Genomic DNA, 21,548 nt, shown 5'->3' on the forward strand with positions numbered 1-21,548 from the left:
TCTTCATGCATGTTCACAAGCTAAGGAATCCTGGAATGGGTAGCTTAGAGATGTATAGCAAAGAGGGAGGCATCTTAAGTGGCTCCACATGAGGCCAGCTTGCATTTGACATAGGCAGGGACACAGACTTGCTGGACTCAGAGTGGATCTCTGTGGACCCAAACCAAGGGTCCAAAAGCTGCCTTCATGCTGCACTTCAGCTGTCTGAGGTGTTTAGCATGGACCCAGCTCGTGTGAATATGCATCTACAAACCAGCTAATCCGCTGTAAGGTGAAGAAAATGTCTATTTATGTGAAAGTATGCCTTTATTCAAAATACAGTAATTGACCTATATAAGAAAAAGAATGAGACAAAACCAAAGGTGCACATATGTAGTTCATTTAAACAGATTTGAAAGTAATACGGTTTTAAGAAATCTTTAAATTCATTCCTCTCTTCTGGTCTTAAAATAATGCCACTGAAAATAATAATGGGAGCAAAACCAAACAGAGTTCTATCTCTAGCAGCTCCTCGAATTTTTTAACATGTGGGGTTAATTTAATTGGATGTTCTGTTCCATTCTCCTCTGTATTCAATATGCACATAAACAAGGCATGGAAAAAGAATAGAAATAGTAACAGAAGCTTCATCTCTCTAGACCACTTTATTGAGTCAAGGCTGTAAAGGAGACAATTGGTCTTACCATTGAGCCCTATTTAGTATATTGTTTCTGAGTATCTAACAGCCACTATTTTTAGCAAATGTGTGTGTTCTTGTAGATTAAATTCTTGTCCAAACCATGTTCCCAGACCTGCGATGGGAATTTTCTGTCCAATGTTGTCACTTTTCACCATCATTAAACTATTGTTGCCTGGGGATAATAAGGACAGGAGAGGGCATATTCTAAAGTAAAATTAAACTGGAGAAAACTATAAATATTATCTGTGGCTCAGCTCCAGTGTAAGTAATAGGCTATAGGAGACCTTGTCGCAGATAAAATCTGATCAGCTGACCAGTGGGTTAAGAGGAATTACTCAGTTTTGAGAAGCTGAGCTCTCTTTCGCCTGACTCTTGATGCCTCCTTTGCTATATAAAAAGTACGGGGAGGCAACATTGTGCAAAATCAGAAATTTAATCAAGGAGTGGGGGATAATCCAACAAGTGCAGCATTTAACCTTGAACAGCTTGCTCAATTCATGTAGTATCTGATAGTTCAGATGACTTGCTTGGAATACACATTTGGTAAAAGCAGTGGATTTGCCATTTAAGTGACGTATTTGTGGCTTGCTGCTCAAAGTCAATAGTCTCTCTTATGTCTAATCTGAGTGCTTTAAATAAAGATGGCTTTGCTTGCTGATAGCTTCATTCTGCACTGCTCTTACACCTAACAGTCATTTTGTACATCACCCTTGTTTTGAAACAGCTGCAGTTACAGATGTTTGACATTGTTTGTGCTACCTCATGGGCCAATCGAGACAAATGCTGTGAGCTTCCTGGCTTGGTAAGAAATCTCTTCCAATAACTGTAGAATTTACCTTTTACTTTCCCCTTTATTGAGTAAATGTTTTAATTGAAATGGATGGTTAAGTGTTTTCAAAACAAGTCCAAGTCTGCTTGGATTATGTGTCCTATTGAAAATCAAGGACATATATGTTTCTAAAGCAAGTAGGTGCTTTTGAGGCATCCACACAGTACTTTGTCTTAGATTCATAAAATCCCTAACTTCTAAAGTTTTTGACATCATTCTTCTCCTATCTTAATTTTTCCTTAGAGAGATGAGGAAAACTGCCCTGCCCTTCCTCATGCTTGTTCCTGTTCAGAAGCCAATAAGGGTCCTCTTGGACCTCCTGGACCACCGGTAAGGTTTTATTCAGGTTTTTAGTGAACTGTACTAAATAGTCCCCTGGCCACCTTTATTCCAAAACATGTATTGCCCATGTAAAACTAATAAGGTTAAATTAGGGTTTTAAGTGTTTGTGAAGAGATAGAATTATATTCAATTTATAGCGAAGATGCCAAGTATTAGGCTGTAAAAAACCTTCTACATAGTCAGTCAGTCAAATTTTTAATGGTTTAATCAAGACCTGAAGCAGCTGTGGTATTCTTCGGACCTTGCCCCCTGTTACCTGTCTGTAGCATTAGTAGATACGTCATAATTAGTGCCATTTGTTTTCTAAATTTTATTCACCTTCTGTCTGTCTACTATAATATATGTGTATTAAATGTAGTTTGGAGTTTACCTTTTGAAATGCTCAGTTTACAGTATCTTATGAATTAAAGATATGGGGTATGACAATGCCACTTGTATGGTATGTGATGAAAGAAGACTTTTCTGTGTTAAAAGCCCTAGGTAAGTACAGTATTGATTGGAAAGCACAACTGTAAGTGTAGGTTCTTCTGAGACCTCCGAGAGACGGAGAGGTACCCAAAAGCCCTGAAGGGAAGAGAGGATGAAATGATCTGCTTTGGTGAAAGCTGAATTAAAGTTTTTTCCAGCTTGCCAGTGAATGATGAAATGCACACTGGCACAACTTTTACTTTCTGATGTTCTTTTAATAGCACTCATTAAGTTTTTACTGTGTAAATGTTAAGTGTATCTCTAAGTTCCTTGCATAACCAGTGGAACTAGATAGTCTCTTCTAGAAGCCAGTTATTTCACTTTCCTTCCATCTCAGTGTAGGATCTTTGAAATATGGAATAAATCTCCTTTCTTGGAAACTTGTGGAAACTCAGTGTATAAGACATAGAGATACAGGTCACTAAATTTTGAGAACTCAATCTCACATTCCAAGCTTGATTTTTATCAATTTAGAAAAGTTGCAGCCTCTGTTTACAGTGGCCTGTTATTGGTTTGATTTAACAAGAATCTTAACTGGGATAGAATGATCACGTGGTTTCTTTTTTTACAACTAGGTTGTTAACTTTGATTGGCATCTTAGGGCTGCCTGCTAAGTTAGTTTGAGATGAGGCTCTCCTATGAAAAGTTTAAGCTGCGTGTTTCTCTGCTCATACTGAGTCCTGTGTCTTCCAAGATCATGTTTTGAAACAAAAGAGCCAGTGAAGAATGTAAAGGAAAATGCTTCTGAAAATGTTAAAGTACACTGATTACATGAAATACATGTTTAACAACAAAATTAACTTGCACATAAGACATTCATGTTGTTGATCCTAGCAGGCATTAATCCTACTAACAACTCAGAGGTTAGTCTTTCTGCAAGAACGGTTCTTCAACCTCTGGTACAAAAACCTGGAAAGGAATTCAGGAGAAAATTCACTGAAGAGATGTGTCTTGAACAAGGAGAAATTGTTCGGTTCCCCTATTTAAATATAGGTTATAAATCAAGTAGGGATTAAAATTTTAATTTTTGTATCTTAGCATCCAATTTGTGTTCTTTGACAAAGACAGATAATTCACATAAAAATGCCACTGAAATTGAGTAGTTTGACCACATTTCACAGTAAAGTGAAAACTGTTTGAAAATTATTTGACTGGAAGGATGTGTATTACTATAGTTCAAAAGATATATGAATCAGGAATTGCTAAGGCTTAACTCAGCAGTAAAATAATGTACTTCTATATATTACATTTAGGATTAACAATGTTTTGAATAGCATAGTGCCATGCAAGAGGAGGCTTAAAGTCAAGCAGAAAAATCACTGCCAAGGTAGGCAGTGTGTGATTTTGGAACTCAGTGTGTTTGAAGTGATGCTTTTTTGCCAGACAGTTAGATGGCATAGCTCTGGAAAAAAAAAAAAAAAGAAGTACAAGGCCTAAGAAAAAACAGAGCAAAGGAATAAAGTCAGTGTTCATCTCTGTGCCAACCAAAAGTCAGAAAGTCACATGTGCTATGTCTGGTCAATAGTGCTCCAAGTTGTTAAAATGTCATGTGACTTTTCTCTAAGCCAAGGATTTTTCTGTTTAAGAGATCAGGATTCTACCATGTAGCCAGTTTTAGACATTAGGCTAAAGAGACTCCAAAGAAAAGGCTTCCATTTGTTTGGGATAGTAACTCTGGAAAGATTTTCTAGGCTTTTAGTAAATGGGTCATTTTGGGTAAGACAAAGTATTGTTTAGAGTTAATATTATCTGGCAATTTTCATGATGGGATACTGTTTTTATGGCTTCATCTTTGCCAGAATTTGATCCTGCTGCCTGAAATTCCTGACACAAAGTAAAAATAAGATATCACACAAAATCAATGCCTGCATTTATAAGGAGTGCTGCAGAACTGAAGGTGAAATAAACAAAAATATTGGAGGATTGCAGAAGTTTAATTGCAAGAAACAGCATTCAGTGCTTCACAGGTTTTGACTATTAAAGAGGAATAAGGAGGTGTCTTGATAACAGTTGATTAAGGCTGTTTCTGGGGGAAAGCACTGGTTATTAAAAAGTTATTCAAAATAAGGGAAAAGGCATAACAGGAATTTTTGGCTAGAAGAAGAAATGGCAGAAGAAATGAAAAATTTGAAATTAGTCACACAAGCTTAGTAGTGCTGGGAAATAACCACCAATACAAGTTTATGAGAAAACTGAGGGGGGCTATTCTGATATTTTCATCTGAAATAAATGCTTTTCTGGAACTTGTACTTTTACCAAGCAAAGGCTGCTGGGTTCAGCACATGGCTAAATGTATCAACTTCAGCATGGGTCTCAAAGTGTATGGTTTAATGTCTCAGCATCAGGCTGGTTTTATGTATATATTCTTAGTAAAAATGCAGTCTCTTTCTGAGAACAAAATGTGAGAAAACTCTGTGGTTTTGTTTATGTTAAAAAGTTGCAGTTATTGTTCTGAGGAATTTTTAATCTCAGAGAGAGTAATCTCAAGAGAAAGGCAGAGGGAGGAGAAAGGACAGAGGGAGCTACTGGGCTGGAATGTAGTAATACAAGTATCTGGAATTTTGGAACTGGCAATTGAGATATGGTTCTGTGGAAGAATGGGATCAGATTTTAAGGGTTGGAGCTGGCTATGGTGGAATGGGTTGTGGCCACAGACTTGTGGGATGGAGGCAATAAGACTGAGGAAGCTGAGAGGGGCAGTGGAAAACTGCTCTGTGATGACACATATGAAGACCATGCCATGATACCTTTATTGAAGAGCAAGAGTGCTCTAACATTTCCAAACATTTCTGTTGTTTGCATTCCTTTTTAAAGTCTCATAGATACTACATGTTTTTGTGTCTTTAATTTAACTGCTGTTATTTTTGTAAGTACTTATTGTAGCCTCTATAGAATGCTATTCAGTTATGGTGTGTAGTTGTACAAGATCCTTTTTGAGTACAAAGAAGGGCAGAATACCTGTAAAGCTTATATTCCAATAGGTTAAGCAGTATGCTCAGGTGGGAGAAGAGGGAAATTGATATGAAAAAAAATGAAAAAAAATTTATGCTGTCCTAGAACAGAAAGCACATGCAGCATATTTTTGCAAAACACGTTCATGGCAGCCATCCATAGATATATGCTACTCCAGTGTCTCAGATGATACTAATAAAAAAGGCAACAGTTGGTTAATAAATTGTGAACAGATGTAAGCATTACTGAAAAAAGCAAAAAAAGAGAAAAATGACCAAAAGAGCATTTTACCTAAGAGTAGCTCTGAATTAAACCATGGTAGATCTAGTAGATTCTAGAGTTGTCCTTGCTGAAAAGTATTCTCGAGTCATTAGAATCAAAGAATTATAGAACTGTTTAGGTTGGAAAAGACCTTTAAGATGTATGAGTCCAGCACTGCCAAGTCCACCAGTAAACCATTTCCCTAAGTTCCACATCTACATATCTTTTAAATACCCCCGGGGATGGTGACTCCAGCACTTCCCTGGACAATCTGTTCCAATTCTTCACAACCCTCTCCATGAAGAAATTTTTCCTAATATCTAATCTATGCCTCCCCTGGTGCAACTTGAGGTCATTTCCTCTTGCTCTGTCACTTGTTACCTGGCTACAACCTCCTTTCAGGCAGAGAGTGACAAGGTTCCCCCTGAACTTCCTTTTCTCCAGGCTAAACAAACCCAGCTCTCTCAGCTGCTCCTCTCAAGACTTGTGCTCCAGACCCTTCACCAGCTCCATTGCCCTCTTCTGGACCTACTTCAGCCCCTCAATGTCCTTGTAGTGAGGGACCCAGAACTGAGCCCAGGATGTGAGGTGCAGCCTCACCCGTGCCAAATACAGGGGGATAATTGCTGCCCTGGTCCTGCTGGCCACACTGTTTCTGATATAAGCCAGAATGCTCTTGGCCTTCCTGGAAACTCAGCCTTTGACAATACAATTTTACTGAGAACAGACATATGTGCAGGAGGTTTCAGCAACTGGAAGGGAACCCATGACCACATTTCCATCCGTATTGTAGCTTTCAGTGTTCTTTTGATGCTTACGTGGTGTGCATTCTTGGCTCTAGAAAGCAGTCACATCTGTGTTTAAATCTGTTCCCGTGCATGGCCATACTCAAGTATGTTCTCAGTTTAATTACCCCAGTGGAGGGATAGTGACAGGATATTTATTGATTCTTGACTGCTGATTTAGGAACAGGAAAAAACCTGTTTGGGCTTCTCTGGATTTCGTTTTTGAGAGTTTTGGTTTTCAGTGACTGCTGTGCTTTTGCTTCACAGGGTGGTCCAGGTGTCAGAGGTGCCAAAGGTCATCGCGGTGATCCAGGTCCAAAGGTACTTTGTACAGCACTCTACATTTGATAGATGTACAGGTTCTTGCTTTATCTTTGCTGCATGTAAGCCTTGAAATTAATTCCAGATTGTCTCTGGTGTTGTTGAGGAAAAAACAAAGTGAAATGCCATTGGCGTTTGGTCTGGCTCTTTTCATAACAATTGCCTGTCCTGTTTGTTCCTTGATAAAATATAAAATTTAGAATTCTGCTTTCACCACATAAATAATCATTTTTTTTAGTATTTGTAAAGGACCCAGGCAGTTTTAAATTGAACCCTAACTGCTCAATCACATATTAACTCATATTTCAGATATTTTTGAGTCTATTGGTATTTAATTCTTCAAACAGAAGCTGCCTTTGTCCATATGATAAGAGTTTAACTTATGTCCTGTGCTACTTTAGGGACCAGATGGACCTCGAGGTGAAATTGGTGTTCCTGGACCACAAGGACCTCCAGGACCACAAGGACCCAGTGGACTTTCTATTCAAGGGCCTCCAGTGAGACTTAAAAAAATCAATAGGCTTCTTTCCTGTGATGTTTAAAACAGCAAATAGACTAGACTGAAATAGCTTTTAGTGTTGTGATCAGAATCTGAATTTCAGCATTTGAGGTGAAATCACAGATGTGGGTTTGACCTGTAGTGAATGTGGGTTCAATGCCAACAATTCTGGTTTTTTATTTGATCTGAACTTTTGGTCAGCTGAAAGTATTTGATCACAGGTTCAGTATGACCTGGGTATTAGCATCCAAGCCTGAAGACAAGTGAAAAAAAATTGCAGTGGGGGTCGTAACATGACACCAAACCAAAGTGGTAATATATTATCTTTTTCTGGTTGGGATATTGCTCATTGCAGATCAGTTCTAACTTGACAGGTATACCCAAGCAAGAGCACCATATTCTCTGCCAAAATTAAGTAATAATGTTCATTTCATTGCAAAATCTGTCATCAGAGGAGGTGATTAGGCCTGGAGTTTGAAATGTTGTTGTGAAATAAGTTGCAGAATTTCATGATGTAGAAACATTGGTAGCACTTATCTTGTTTCATATACTTCTCAGTAGATGGGTACACACAAGCCTTGAAATGTAGTAGTTACAGATCTTTTTCTGCAAGATTTTTTTTCAAATTTACTGCATTGTAATCCACTTTCTTCTTTTTATCCAGTCTGTATGGTACTGCTGTACAATATAATGATTTACCAAAACTGTATATTCTTGATGATGCTGTCATCAGAGAATAATACAGAATACTTTAATTATAAGAATATTTATTTCTTAGAGAAATTGTTTCTATATAAAATTTCATTGAAGTTACTTTATTATGTAGCAACATATATTCTTTTGTCATGCATATGTAATGTAGAAACGTCTATTTTCCATAGAAAACCCTTGGTTTTGTCATTGTAGGAAATACTTCTGAGGCCTGAAGTGAAACAGATTCCTTTGAAGAGAAAATAGCTACCTTTTTTTTTTTTTGAACATAATGGTTATCATTTTGTCAGGTTAATTCTGAATTCTTTTAAAATGAATTTTATTTTCTGTATTTTTAAATTCTTCATTTGCAGTTTTGTAAACAAAAGTCTGTATGTTTGCTTTCAGTAGGAAAAATAGTCTTTTTTTTATTGGTTGCTTTGTTATTTCTTTCACAAGAAAATGAAAGGAACTATTAAAAATAGAAAAGTAACCATATATTTGGTTTACTATGTGTGATTCTTAATTTGCAGGGGCCACCAGGTGAAAAGGGAGAGAAGGGAGATCTTGGTTTTCCTGGCCTGCAGGTATTCCCTAAGTTATTGTCTAACCTGTCTCTTACTAAGCTTGAATGTTGAATTGACATCACTGTGAGTTTAGGGCATGTATTCCAAACTGCTGAGAAATGTGGTGTTGGAGTGAATTGAACAGAGCTTTAGAAAGTGAAGGAATACAGGGTATGGTGGTGTGCAGTGACCAGTTCATCTGGGGCCTGAGGAACTGGTTATTTTCTTGTTTAACACTGAAATCAGGTCTCTATAGGCTCAAAGCCTGTGCATTTTAACAATGTCTGTTTACCCATCTCATTTCACAGAAATACCTTCTTTACTGAATCTTTTATGGCCCCACCCATTATTGAACCTAGTTCCATTTATCCAAAAGCATGTCATACATTTTCACTGGAAAATGATTTAGTTGGATTCTGTTAATTTGAACTCAGCTTGCTTTCCCTTGATCATGCTTAGGGTGTCCCAGGAGCATCAGGTTCACCTGGAAGAGATGGAACTCAAGGTCAAAGGGTAAGGTTTTACATGTTTTACGTGTTTTATTTCCATTCTATAATGGGTATGTTTCCCAGTGTGGTTGATATATCATAATTTATGTCACCTTTATCATCTCTGCCAGTCAGCACAGCAGTCAGAGGCAGGGTGGATATTCTTCCATCTGCTGGATGAGGGTTGAGAAATACTAGACTAGTGACAGGAACCATCCACAATGGCTGTGCTTAATGCATTTGATAGAAGTAGATGTCTCTTGTGTTCAGCACTGCTAATTAGTCTCTTTGCTTATATGTTTAAAATTAGGTGGTTGTTAAATGGTACATAATTAGTATGCAATTCAATGCAATGATGTAAGTTAGTTTTCTAGCTAATTAATGAGTAACAGAGAAAACAACAAGGAAATTCAATATTAGAATTTAGAACAATACCTGTAGAAACTGTTGACAGGAGGGAAAGGGGAAGGTGAAGAATAATACCAAAATTTACTCAACCTTATTCAGCTTCTTGTAAAGCAACTGAAGATACTTACAATCTGCCTAGGAAGCAATAAAAAAAAAATCATATTCATTTGTGCAGTTAAATATTTAAGTCCTCCTCCTTGTCTCCTGGAAGAGACTCTTGTTTCATTATTAGTCAGGCACTGGAAAATTTTTGTTAGCATAGTACTAGGTTTCTGTCTACAGCAGAAGTTCATTATTAAATATGACTTTTCAGTTTCATTTGAACAAGATTTACATATTCATGATCCTTTTTTGGGGTACGTTAATGTAACTTGAACTTCAGAGAAATCTGGACCTTCTTTGATTTTCTGGCATTACTTTTAGACCTTGTTATAAAAAACCCCATCCCTGTAGCAAAATGTGTATTTGAACTCACTATTATGAATTTAAACATTGGCATCTTTGTCTAGAAGTAAATCCACTGAAGTTACTGTTGAATTTGGATGATACATAGATATGCTTTTTTCTCTAAAAATCAAGAAAAAAAAATTTCTTAAGATAAAGATTTACACGTTATCATCAGAAGAATAATTGGATGAATAGCTTTCTAATTTTCAATTAAGTTGTGGTGAAATATGAAGGTATATATATTATTTTTTTCTAATTTATAATACTGTGATGTCTTCTTCTTTTGCATGTTTTTAATGTTTTCTTTTTGGCTGTATTGGCATACTTCCCCCTAAATTCCCCAAGCTTGGTGTCACCTGTTCATCTCCAGGTTAATAAAGACCTGGAGCTTGATGAACATTTGGATTTTTGCCATGTTCTGTCTGATCTTGGTCATGGACAAGTTGAGGCGACCTGGTGGTAAATGCTGTACATGTGAGTGGTGTGTGCCTCCTTGCTCTACCTTCCTGATCATGAGGGACATCGAGGGGTTTGCAGTTCAAGGAAACTTGTTTTTATATTATTCTGTAGCTGACTTTGTATGTAGCAGTGGATGCCCTCAGACAGGCCTTGATGTCAGTCAGCAGTTCGGAAGTGGTCTAGTTTTCCTACATGTGGAAGTCAGCATGTTGTTGCAGAGAGATGGTATTCCAGAGAAAAGCTGAGGAAGGCTAATGCAACAAAGGCTTTTGATACATCCTGGGAAGGTCATGTGGTGCTTATTCTGTAGAATACCCCAGTGTTGTCTATAAAAAGGTAGGGCAATTAAATAAATTGCTGTTCTTTATAGATATGGTAGTAATGCTTTGTTCATGTGTGTTGCCTTTCTTCTGCTGTTAATCACAGGAGCTGGATGAACAGCCTAGAGCTCATAAAATGAGGTCTGTTATTGTCTCTGTGTGACCCTAATGCAATGTTGTCCTGCAGTAATTATTTCTATGGCAACAAATAATTATATTATACTAATTTTATGGTGTTGTAACTCATTTTATTCCTGTGAAGTTATGACAACATAAAATTGCTTTTAATGGGTGAAGATTCAAACCAATTATTTCACCGCAATCTCTTTGAAGACCCAGCACTTGAGAGAGGCACAGTTTTGAAGGGCATAACTGCAGCAGCAAAGGGGAACTGGAAAATTCCTGAGAAGTAAATTGCCTTTTCATATAATGTTTCTTTTGTTGGGCTTCCTCCTGTTAGCCAAGGTGCCAAGCTGTTTTGCAACTATTACACTACTAGAACTGAGCTCTTCTATGTTATTCTTAGCTTAGTTATCACTTCCTCTTTAGTATTTATTGATCATTTAAATATTTTAATTATAGTGATACCAGTGCTGTAAAGTCCTTAAACAGATGGCTAAATCACAGTGATTTTAATGGGAGATATGCATGGGACTGGTATTTATTGGGAGATCTCTGAGAACTTTGCTGAACTGGGTATAATGTGGTATTGGATTCATGAAGTCCTGGAATGAAGATTTTTTTTTTTCTTCCAGTTACTGGTAGTTGGAATCACTTCACTTTTACAGTTCTTTTTCCTTCCTTTTTTGATTTTGATTTCTAGTGTTCATACTTTCTGGTTTTATTTTTGAAATCAGTTGAGAAAAGGGTTTGTTTGTTCCCTTCTTAATTTTGTAATTCAACACTTAGTCTGTAAAAATTCTTTTTGTATTTCTGGACTTCTGCTTTTTAGTCCCTGGTTTATTTGCTTTATCTTGCATTTTAGTACCTCATCCAGAAATAGAACATCTTCCCTGTCAGTTTTGTGAATTCATACAAAGAACACTCTCATAATGACATACCCACTCTGTGAAAAAAAGTGGAATGTAATAAAAGTACTGTGTGAAACCTGACTCAGAGTAAAAAACCTGCATTTTCTGATAATAAAGGAAACATTCTGAATATACATGATAATGTTTTATACCTATCTGGTAACTGGTTTAAATCTACATCTCAGCCTCCACACAAGGAACAGTCCCCTCCCCTCTTATCTGCTTCCACTTATAAAAGAATGTCATAAAAGATTTTATAAAATAGAAAATTATTTATTTTTATTTTATGGCTGGAGCTGTGGTTCTTTGGTGTCCTCTCTTGCTGCCCCATATTTGTAGCTACCAGTATAGAGAGGTTTTACTAAAAAGAACAGATCGTGTTTCTCCCTGAACACTCCCAAGCATTTCACGTTGAAAGATAGAGCTTGAATTGCACATGTGACACATTCTGCTTTTTCTGGGTCAGGCAGTCATGGGTCCCAGGCTGCAAGGTTTTTTTAAAGGCCCTACAGGAAACTCTTTCAATCCTGGGCTCAGTAGCTTCAGTTAAGTTTTTGCCACTATCTAGTCCTACTGGAAAAATCACCTCTCCACAAGTCCCCCAAACAAATTCCAGGCTACTGAAAGCTCAGGAGTTTATAATGGTGTCAGCAGACCTGAGATTTTACACACGATGCCATTTGTATTTCAGCGAATAAAATCCCTTATAAAAATTCTGTCTGAGCTACACTCTTTCTCCATAATTTTTTTTTCATACCATTAGCAAAGTATGTGTTGATTTGAGCTAACTTTCCAAGATAATATACATCTTGATTCTAGGATCTACATCCTAGGTCACACATCAAAATCTGTACCATCCTGCTCTTGGACATGCAGCTACATGGGGGAGATTCAGTGGCTCTGTACGGAGTCATTTCTGTCCTGGATGTGACAGAGAGAAAGTGCTGTTGTGCTATGTAATTCCTCTAGTCATTCCCATTAGAATAGAGATGGTTAAGCAAGGAGGAGAATTCAATAAATGGGAAATTAGATAATATCTTTAAGGCTTCAGTGCTCAGAATACATCTTTGTGAATTCCCACAGTGCTCTATTTTCTTCTACATTACACACACCAAAAATAATGAGAGAAAGAGCCAGAAGAAATACATTCCCAGTCCTCCTGCCAATTTCCTGGTACGTACTAATCTCTGTGCACTACTCACAAGTTCAGAATGAGTGTCAGATCCATTCTGGCCATCAGATGGTCTGAGTAACATCATCTTCAAACCCTGCTGGCAGCACAAACAAGTATCTTTAGTCTTTTACTTGCATGAGAGAATAGGTATTGCCGTACTCTTTCTTGAATCAGGCTTCACTTTGACTTCATTTACATATAGCAGTTTTCACATCTAGCAAATACAGTAGGAGGTGATCTTCTGGGGGCAATACAGACACAATGCCAAGAGAAATAAACCTTAGGAGAATGGACAGGAGGTGATTCTTGAGCAGCCAACAGTAAAAACACCGCTCAGAATATAGAAATTGTGAAATATATTCCAAGAAAATGTAATTTGATCATACTGTTAATTCTACTCTTTGACTGGGATGGGAGAAGGGAGGGACCTACAGCACTGTTTTGCTTTAGAAGTTTGTGGGAATCCACTCTAGATCCTGGAAGTCAGTGGAAAGCTCTATATTTCCCTACTCATAGTTAAATTGCACCCTTGAAAGAGTCCAGCCAGTTTTCATCCTGCTTTAGAACTGGTCAAAAATAAATGCGGATTTTACATATTTGCTTTAAAAAGTCAAACATGCTTGTAAATATGCAGGTATCAGTCTTCCTGAAGGTTTTACTGTTACAAAGAGAAGTCTAACTTGCATTACCTTTAGGGACTTCCATGTTATTGTAAAAATGTGAATAGCTATCATTGAATTTTTCAAAACATTGTTCACAACTAAATGTTTCTTCCAGAGAATATTAGAAACCCTATTTTATCATTTTTAATGCATTTCAAAGTTGTTTCCTTATACCATTCTCTGTTAGCTCTAGGAATACCAGTTTTGGAGTATGAACACACTTTCCTTTGCAAACATATTTGAGCTAGGCTTGCAACCTTTTTCTGTGTATCTCTTAAAACTACTATGATAAAGATACTACTACTATCTTTACTTCAGTGGCGCTTAGCTGTTACAGTTGCTTTAGTTCTTACTGTGATATGGGAGCTGCTTTGGTCCTTGCAGCTTCAGGAACCATCTGGCTACACTGTGAAACAGGAAAGTATTTCCTTATCAACTCTAAGGATGCATAGATGACATAATGTGAGTTGACTATGTGGCTTATTTTATCATCAAAACACCCTTCTGGTGGAATTTTAAAAAACCTTTCCAGGTACATGGCAGATAATATTCCCCAGGCAGTTTTTTATGCCATATGATTGCAGATATGAATAATAGTTTCTGAATTATGAAAAGCATAACACTATTAGTTCATGCTGGAGTCATTACTAAAACTGTGTCAGAAATAAAGATTCAGAAAAAATACAAACCAAAAAAGCTCTCTGAGATACTGAGGCTTGGAATGTTCTTTACTGTATGCGTCAGCGTAAACACTTTCAAACCTTTCAGCAATAAACCAAACACTTTCCAGCTTAAACTACCTTTCAAAGTGGTCTTGAACCAGAAACAAGACCATATTTTTCCTTTGTAGGGGCTGTAGTAATTAAAGAATGCTTTATCACCAGGCTGGTCAGAAACGCATGCTTTATAGTGTAGGGATACAAAGTGTGCATATTGGTTAATTTGCAAGAATACTTTATTAATAGTGTATTTTCCTGTACATCTGGTCAGTCCTTTTATTTTATTTTTTTTTTTTTTTTTTTTTTTTTTTTTTTTTTTTTTTTTTTTTTTTTTTTTTTTTTTTTTTTTTTGTGATTTGCTTGCTTTCCAGTTTCCAAGTTATCTTTAGTTTTTGGCTCCCATTTCTGGAAGCTCTGAGGCATGTTCATAATGTAAACCACATGAGCATTCCCGGTGCTTCCTGAATCAGGACCTCAGTGATAGTTAGTACATATGTACAGTATTGCTGGGCAGAGAGATCGACTCTCAGTTGCCATCTTTCAGCACTTCATCAGTGGGACTGTGAATAGTTGCAACCAGTGAGAACAGATGTAGAAACGTGACCTTGTGGTAGGGAGGTTTGACAGCAAACCCTCTCATTTATCTTGCTACAGAAGCATTCAAAGTGAAATTCACTCAGAGGTGAAAATGGCCAATATGAAGAACTTTGCATTACTTCTTATTTCAAAAGTATTGTGAGACTAGCTAGATTTTTTTTTTTTAATAATATTGGTGACACTATGGTTCCTTTTCAGAAATAAACCCTCCCCAGGGCAAATAAGGGAATTTTTTTTCTAAGAAACCACTACCAACAGTTATTAATTAAAAAACCAAACAAAACCAACAAAAACCTCCCCAAACAAAAACCAAACCAACAAAGCAAAACAAAACTGAAGAACAAAAAGTAAATAATATCATCTAGATGAAACAGAACAGATTCATGAAGTACATATAAGAAGCTGATAAAATTGCCTTTATTTCTCTTTTATAGGGCCTTCCTGGCAAAGATGGACCCACAGGCCCACAAGGACCTCCTGGCCCAATGGTGAGTATTGCCTATGGAATTTGTTACTGTAAAAGTCAGCAGGATTTGGGGGGATTATAGGTCACACTGTTATCTAGGCTACAGTGGATAGACCAAGGCCAAGGGAAGTTAATTTTCTCATGACGCACGGAGTTGGCAGATAGCTGCTTGTCCAGTGTCATTTCTTTCCACTCTTACTTAGCTCCAGAAAAAATGTCTCCCATGGGAAGGAGAGAGGGTTATTCTGTCAATAGATTGATAGCTTGTTCTTAGGCAAGTAGCTGCACTATATAGAGGAAATGAATGTTCTTAACATTTCGAACAAGACTTTCTTTTTGTAAAAAATTCCAATTAGGACTGTTAGTTGAAGGGAAATGCCACGTTTTGCTTGGTCTGGAGTCTGGAGGTGAGCGCAGGTACTCTCACAGAGTAATCAAGGAAGACAGCAGAGTCCAAGTTCATCCTTCAAAGTAAGATGTATGTTGCCTTCAGAATCAGTGTCAGCCTTCTCAGCTGCTGGGCAGCTAGGCAAAGTTAATGCCTTCTGGATAAGTGTAAAATGTTACATGAAGCTGAGTATTCTCCAAACCATCCTGTGGATTTTACAAAGAACATTCCAAGTCATGCCCCTTCAACACAGTATTAACATCACAGGATTTAGTGGTTCAGCAATTCCTTCCTGTTCCAGAAAACAACCCACATTATTTTTCTCAAGTGCTTTTCCCAGAGCTATGCTTTTGGTGCTCTTTTTCCTGCAGCATGTACTTCTCAGTCCTCTCTCTTGGCATCTCCAGTCTTTGACTGACAGAACTGATTGTGTACTGGCTGCTTTGTGGACTTTTGCTCATCGAGATTCACGGATGTTGACTGTCATCACCACTGTTTTCTTTCTCTTTTTCCATGCAGGGCATACCTGGTGCTCCAGGTGTTCCAGGTATTACTGGAAGCCAGGGGCCACAAGGTGATGTTGGAGCTCCTGTGAGTAAAATTAATTAATATTTCTTTATCTTCTGTTGTGTATTAGTTGGTTTCTGATATTGGCTTCACTGTTTGACAGAACTCCTCAATATTTATAGCTCGTGATCTGTTTGCAGTTAGTGGCTAAATGAAACATCATATTGATCTTTCTTTGTTCATTCTTTGTAACTAAATTTATTTGTTGATCTTACATACAGTGTTTGGAATATAGGGATTATAGAGTCAAAACACAGAACTTAAAAACATAACTATGTGAATTTGTAGTCTTTGTGTAATTACTTTCTCCTTTCTTTCATTTACACTTCTAGCAACTCTTGGGAAATTCAAGTATGCCATTTATTAACCTGAATATTTCCAAAATATTATTCTGATTTTCAAACTGTGAAAATATTGCATGAAAAAAAAATCTGGCTTTTGTGGTTACTCTATGTTCACATCAGAACAAATGACTAATGACCAGGGCTTTTTTTAGATTATTATTATAAATTTGACTGTCAGTTTCTTTGAGTGGAAAATTACATTCTCTATAACTGAAATTAGTATTAGGAACCTCCAATATTAAGTTTGTCTTTCAAATATTATTTTTTATTATTATCAAAACAACCCAGAACAAAACAGTTTGACTGGAAGAAAGGAATACAACTATGAAATGAGTGTGTAAATTGTATAAAAGACAATATTTATAGTGGACCTCTTTTTTCTCTGTAACAGTTCAGGTAATATTGTGTATTCATATTTAAACATTTGACAACTTGGTTAATTAGAAAACCTGCTCAGTTTTTTTCCATATATGACAGTAAATGTTCTATTTAATTTTTAAAGACATCAGAATGGGGCAGTGTGTATTTCTGACTCTATTTGTAGACTAGAAGTTTTTTTTCAAGATCCAATTTGGTTTGGAGATTTAGGCCAATGCAAGCATTTTTATTTGGTTAAGCGGAAATGAAATTAAATTGACTGATAATGTATAATATATAAGCAAAGAAAATAATCTAATGCCCAGTTCTGCATAGTTTCTTCGTGATATCATGAAATCCACTAAGGAGATTTGATGAGCTATGGAGTTTATTACTATCAATATATAACATGTTGGCTATTCGGTTCCTGTCCAAATACATGTTCCAGATATTGAACCAAATTTCCTAGAGTGTAGATATTCCTGTGAGTCATGTAAGAGCTCTACTGTGTTCAGAAAAAACAGCTAGATGGGTGAAAAATTACTGAGTTTTAATAACTTGTCTTTCTCAAAGGGTAAAGTAATAAAAAAGAGATCTCAGAAATAATCTTGCAGTCTTTGTATGAGTTTCTTCTTTCCCAGGATAGAATTAAGCTGTGCTTTAACCATATATCAGTGAGCTGCTTACCTATTCAGGTAGACCTTTCCTTGCTACCCCAAAAAACTGCCATTGGTGAAGTTATAACTGCCCTAGTCAACTTGTTCCAATCCGTAATAGTCCTTACCATCATTACAGTATTATATTATCTTTAATGTCTGATATGGTTTGAAGCTGGCTCCCTGCCAAGTCTCCAAACCTTACCACAAGAAGTCCCCCCCCTCCAAACCTCAGGGAGAAGACGGAAAAAACAACCAAGAAAACCGAAATGAGAGAGAGACAGCTAAAGCAATATATATATACATAATATAAATATATTTACACATATTACAGTTATGTACAATTTCACAAGGGAAAGGGAAGGGGGAAGGGAAAAGGAACAAAACCAAAATAAAATATGTATATATTCCGATTAGTAGCCCAATATTTAGCAACTAAAAGAGTTAGCAAAGAAATAGCTCACTACTCTCCCTGGGACAACGGAGAGTCGCTCCGGAACGATCGCCGGCAACCTCCGTCTCCCAAGGTCGGCAAGGCCTTACCAGGCCTCGCTCCCCAACACGACAGACTCAACAGCAGGGAACCTGCACCTCCAAGCCGCCGGAAGGAAAGAGGGCGAAGGCCTTTCCTCCTTTCTTCTTATAGTCTGGCTTACGTAAAAACCGTAGGGAATATGAGTAAATCTGGGCTCTTCCTTGGCTACAAACTGGTCACCAAGGAAGGCCTAGACCAAACTACCACATTCTCATACTTAATTTTCTGTGCAGTTTAACCCCTTTGCTGACTCTGTTCATAGTGGATGAAGAGTCTCAGTGCAGTAAATGTCACAAATTTCAGACTGCTATTTTGTCATAATTAGACCAATTTCAGCCATGTGAAATGCATGCCTGCCCTTGCTGCCATTTTAAACAAGTGAATTCAGTGTGTGACAAACACATGAGAAAGTAATTGTAGTTGCCAGAGGTGAACATTTTGTTGAGTACTGAAATGGAAGTGTATTTGTCAATGTCACATAACAGTGAAACCTTGTTTATTGTTTTTTTTCCCTCCCTTTACTGTGAATCTGCAAGGGAGACAATGTTTTAGGTGTTGAAAATTTTGAGCAGAACAAAATGGGAGTTAATTTTTGGTATTGAATCTTTTCATAGGGTCCTCCTGGAGCTAAAGGTGAAAGGGGTGAGCGGGTAAGTCCATATTCACATTAGCCATGCTTTTTTTCCTGTCTGCCTTCTGTCTTATGAAAGCTGTTTCCAACAATTTATGTTTCTCTGTGTTTACAGGCACAATAGTTCTCTCTCTGCAGTCAAGAAAACTTTCCTTCTTTTCCAGACTTGGTCTTACATATAGCTACATTCATATTTTGAAGGCGAGAAATATGAGGCATCAAGCATGTCTCCAAATCTCTCATTAGGGTTATCTTCTCAGACCTTGGCTTACTGGCTGAAACAGTAATGGGAACCAGCAAAATCCCGAAATTTCTTTGGCTTTTTTTCCTCATCTGTGAGGATATATCTCTCAGCAATGATAAATGTCTTTCATTGCTCTAAGCACTTTCAACACAGAACTGATGCAACAGACTGTTTTATGACACCGCTGCTGTTGTTATCCAGGGCGATCTTCAGTCCCAAGCAATGGTTCGTGCTGTTGCTCGTCAAGTGTGTGAACAGCTCATCCAGGGCAAGTATATCCATAGTTCATATGCTTCTATCTCCAGAATGGATTTTTCCTGCCACCATTACTTACAAATACGATGCTTTTCAAAGTATCTAAGGGGATCTGTTTGTTTTAGGCTAGACAGTCAGGATTTATGTTCAACTGGATTTATAGCCAAGTAGAGCTGATTAGCATCAGCCATCTAAGAAAAGCCAGAATTGTCTCCAATCTATTATAGTATACAGAAGCTTCTGCTGTAACAATTTTAAATTTTTATAGACATAAAATACAAAAAACCCCCAAACCCTTACCAAAGTAAAGAAATAAAATTCCACACAATAGTTTTTCCACTTTCTGTGTACTTCCTAAACCACTATTTCTCTCACCAACAAGCACACAACTTCATGCACATAATATCAAAGTATGACAGACCACAGCCTTGAGAACTTGCCAATGCTCTGTTCAAACTTTGCTGAACCAGATTTTCCACTGCAACTTGAAAATTATGATATTTTTTTCCTGACAGGTCATATGGCAAGATATAACTCAATTCTGAACCAGATTCCAAGCCAGTCTGTCTCAACACGAACCATTGCAGGACCTCCTGGTGAGCCAGGTCGGCCAGGAGCTCCAGGGCCACAGGGTGAACAAGGATCACCGGGCATGCAAGGGTTTCCAGGAAGCCCTGGTCAACCTGGAAGACCAGGAGAAAGAGGTAGGTTTCATACTTCACACATACAAAGTTATGCCTCCTTTTCCTGATACATTCTGATGGCTTTTGTCTCCTATCTAAATCAAAGCAACAGTTTTCTCACCAGTTGGTTGGTGAGTTTAACACAGACCATAATGAAAGCTCTGTAGAATCTCTGTCATGAAGGTCATGCAGGCTTTGCTGAGTGTGATTTTTGCAGGATCAAATAGAGGTTTAATGTTTAAACTGCTGAAGATTGGTGGGACCTAACTGTGCACATCCCATCACATCATGCTTAGTAGGACTCTGAAGTGAGCTGAATCTCTAAATATATCAGCAGAGGAGCTGCTGAAGAACGTCAAATGCAAAACTGACAGGTGCATGTTGGGGAAAGATTGAGCTTTTCTGATAACGTGAAATGTGTCAGTCTAGAAATTTCTGTCTCACAATTGTCTGAATGGAGCAAGGTTGATAAGGAAAAGAAAAAAATTCTTAGTTTGTGGAAATGGTGAGGTCAGAGAGAAGTAATACGCTTAACATTTACAAGAATTCTCTTCTGTATTCTTATGTGTAGGCTAGATCCCGTTCTCTGTTCCTCCACCAGCATTGTCTAGTAAAGAAACAAGCTCCATGTTTGATTTACTCTCTCTCTGTGCAACCTTGGCAATCTTTGGTGTCCCCAAGTAGCACTAATCTCACAGAGGTAATACTGAGTAGATCTAAAATTGTGAAAGTGCTTTGAAGACCGTGACATGAGGAGGTGTCCAGAAACCCAAGAGACGTATGTGATATTCAAAAGCAGTGAATTGGTGTTGCTGTTACAAAATCTGCTATGTAGCATTTTAAAAATTAATTGCTATGAAGGCTGTGCAGTTCAGGAACAGTTCAGTTCAGGAACTTAATAGTTCCAGTTCACAGTAGCCATGATGCTCATAGTTAAAACATTGTTTTGAAAAGAAAGTCTTTGAGTGAACCTGTGAGACTGTAATTCCAATTATTTAAAAAAAAAAAAAAAAAGAGTCAAGGTTTCAGGTACTAGCCCCTCAGTCATGCCTGCCTGCTCCAGCTGAGCAAAATCCAGACACTGTCCAGAAAGAAGGAGGAATGAGACAAGTAGAAAAAAAGATTGGAAGAGAAAGCAAATGAGGAACTGACTTTAAAAAGGGTGACCTGAAGAGACTGAATGCAGATTTCAGGGTACTTGCTTCCACACTAATACTAGCATGTATCAAATGGCTTCTTGGGAATAGATCGTTTAAGCTAGGACTTTGGGAATGGAAGAACCAAAATACCAGGCTACAAAAAAGGAAACCCGTCCAGCATTTCCCATTGTATTTGTTGTGCTGAGGCCCAGACACACATGTTGTACTGCTATGAAATCACAGAGTGTTTAGATACAGTCATTTAAATGAAATAGGATGTGGGTTAACTCATTGCTGATAATGTCTGAGAAGCAGCATTGGCAACAGAGTGAGTACAGATAGGGTAAAAACACATTGAAAAGACTATTTATTACTCTTTTCTTCTCTATATAGATAACTGATGTTAGAAGGGACTGATTTTGACAGGTAGTGCTTGTGGGGAGTTTCATAATTAGAGAGCAAGTTCTGTTCAAGCATCCTTCAGAATTACAATCAGCCAGCCAGAGCTCTGCAGATTTTCATGAAACGTGATGCCAAATATTGGGAGTGTTTTACAATACTTAAAGCTTAAAATGAGATTGTTTCA

At 37.5% G+C, this 21,548-nt stretch overlaps 1 protein-coding gene across 1 annotated transcript in view; it reads left to right on the forward strand.

The window, feature by feature from the left end:
- COL14A1 (collagen type XIV alpha 1 chain) overlaps positions 1–21,548 on the forward strand; it is a 117,526-nt gene that overhangs the window by 87,381 nt on the left and 8,597 nt on the right. The window contains exons 35-45 of the mRNA XM_039382184.1: positions 1,404–1,481; positions 1,752–1,838; positions 6,584–6,637; positions 7,039–7,134; positions 8,360–8,413; positions 8,852–8,905; positions 15,132–15,185; positions 16,071–16,142; positions 18,625–18,660; positions 19,087–19,153; positions 19,656–19,844. Of these exons, the coding sequence (XP_039238118.1) occupies positions 1,404–1,481; positions 1,752–1,838; positions 6,584–6,637; positions 7,039–7,134; positions 8,360–8,413; positions 8,852–8,905; positions 15,132–15,185; positions 16,071–16,142; positions 18,625–18,660; positions 19,087–19,153; positions 19,656–19,844 (841 nt within the window). The remainder of the gene's footprint in view (positions 1–1,403; positions 1,482–1,751; positions 1,839–6,583; positions 6,638–7,038; positions 7,135–8,359; positions 8,414–8,851; positions 8,906–15,131; positions 15,186–16,070; positions 16,143–18,624; positions 18,661–19,086; positions 19,154–19,655; positions 19,845–21,548) is intronic.

Source organism: Pipra filicauda, unplaced genomic scaffold (genome assembly GCF_003945595.2).
Source record: "Pipra filicauda isolate LSUMZ 115617 unplaced genomic scaffold, ASM394559v2 scaffold25_size4600443_pilon, whole genome shotgun sequence".
Lineage (NCBI taxonomy): Eukaryota > Metazoa > Chordata > Aves > Passeriformes > Pipridae > Pipra > Pipra filicauda.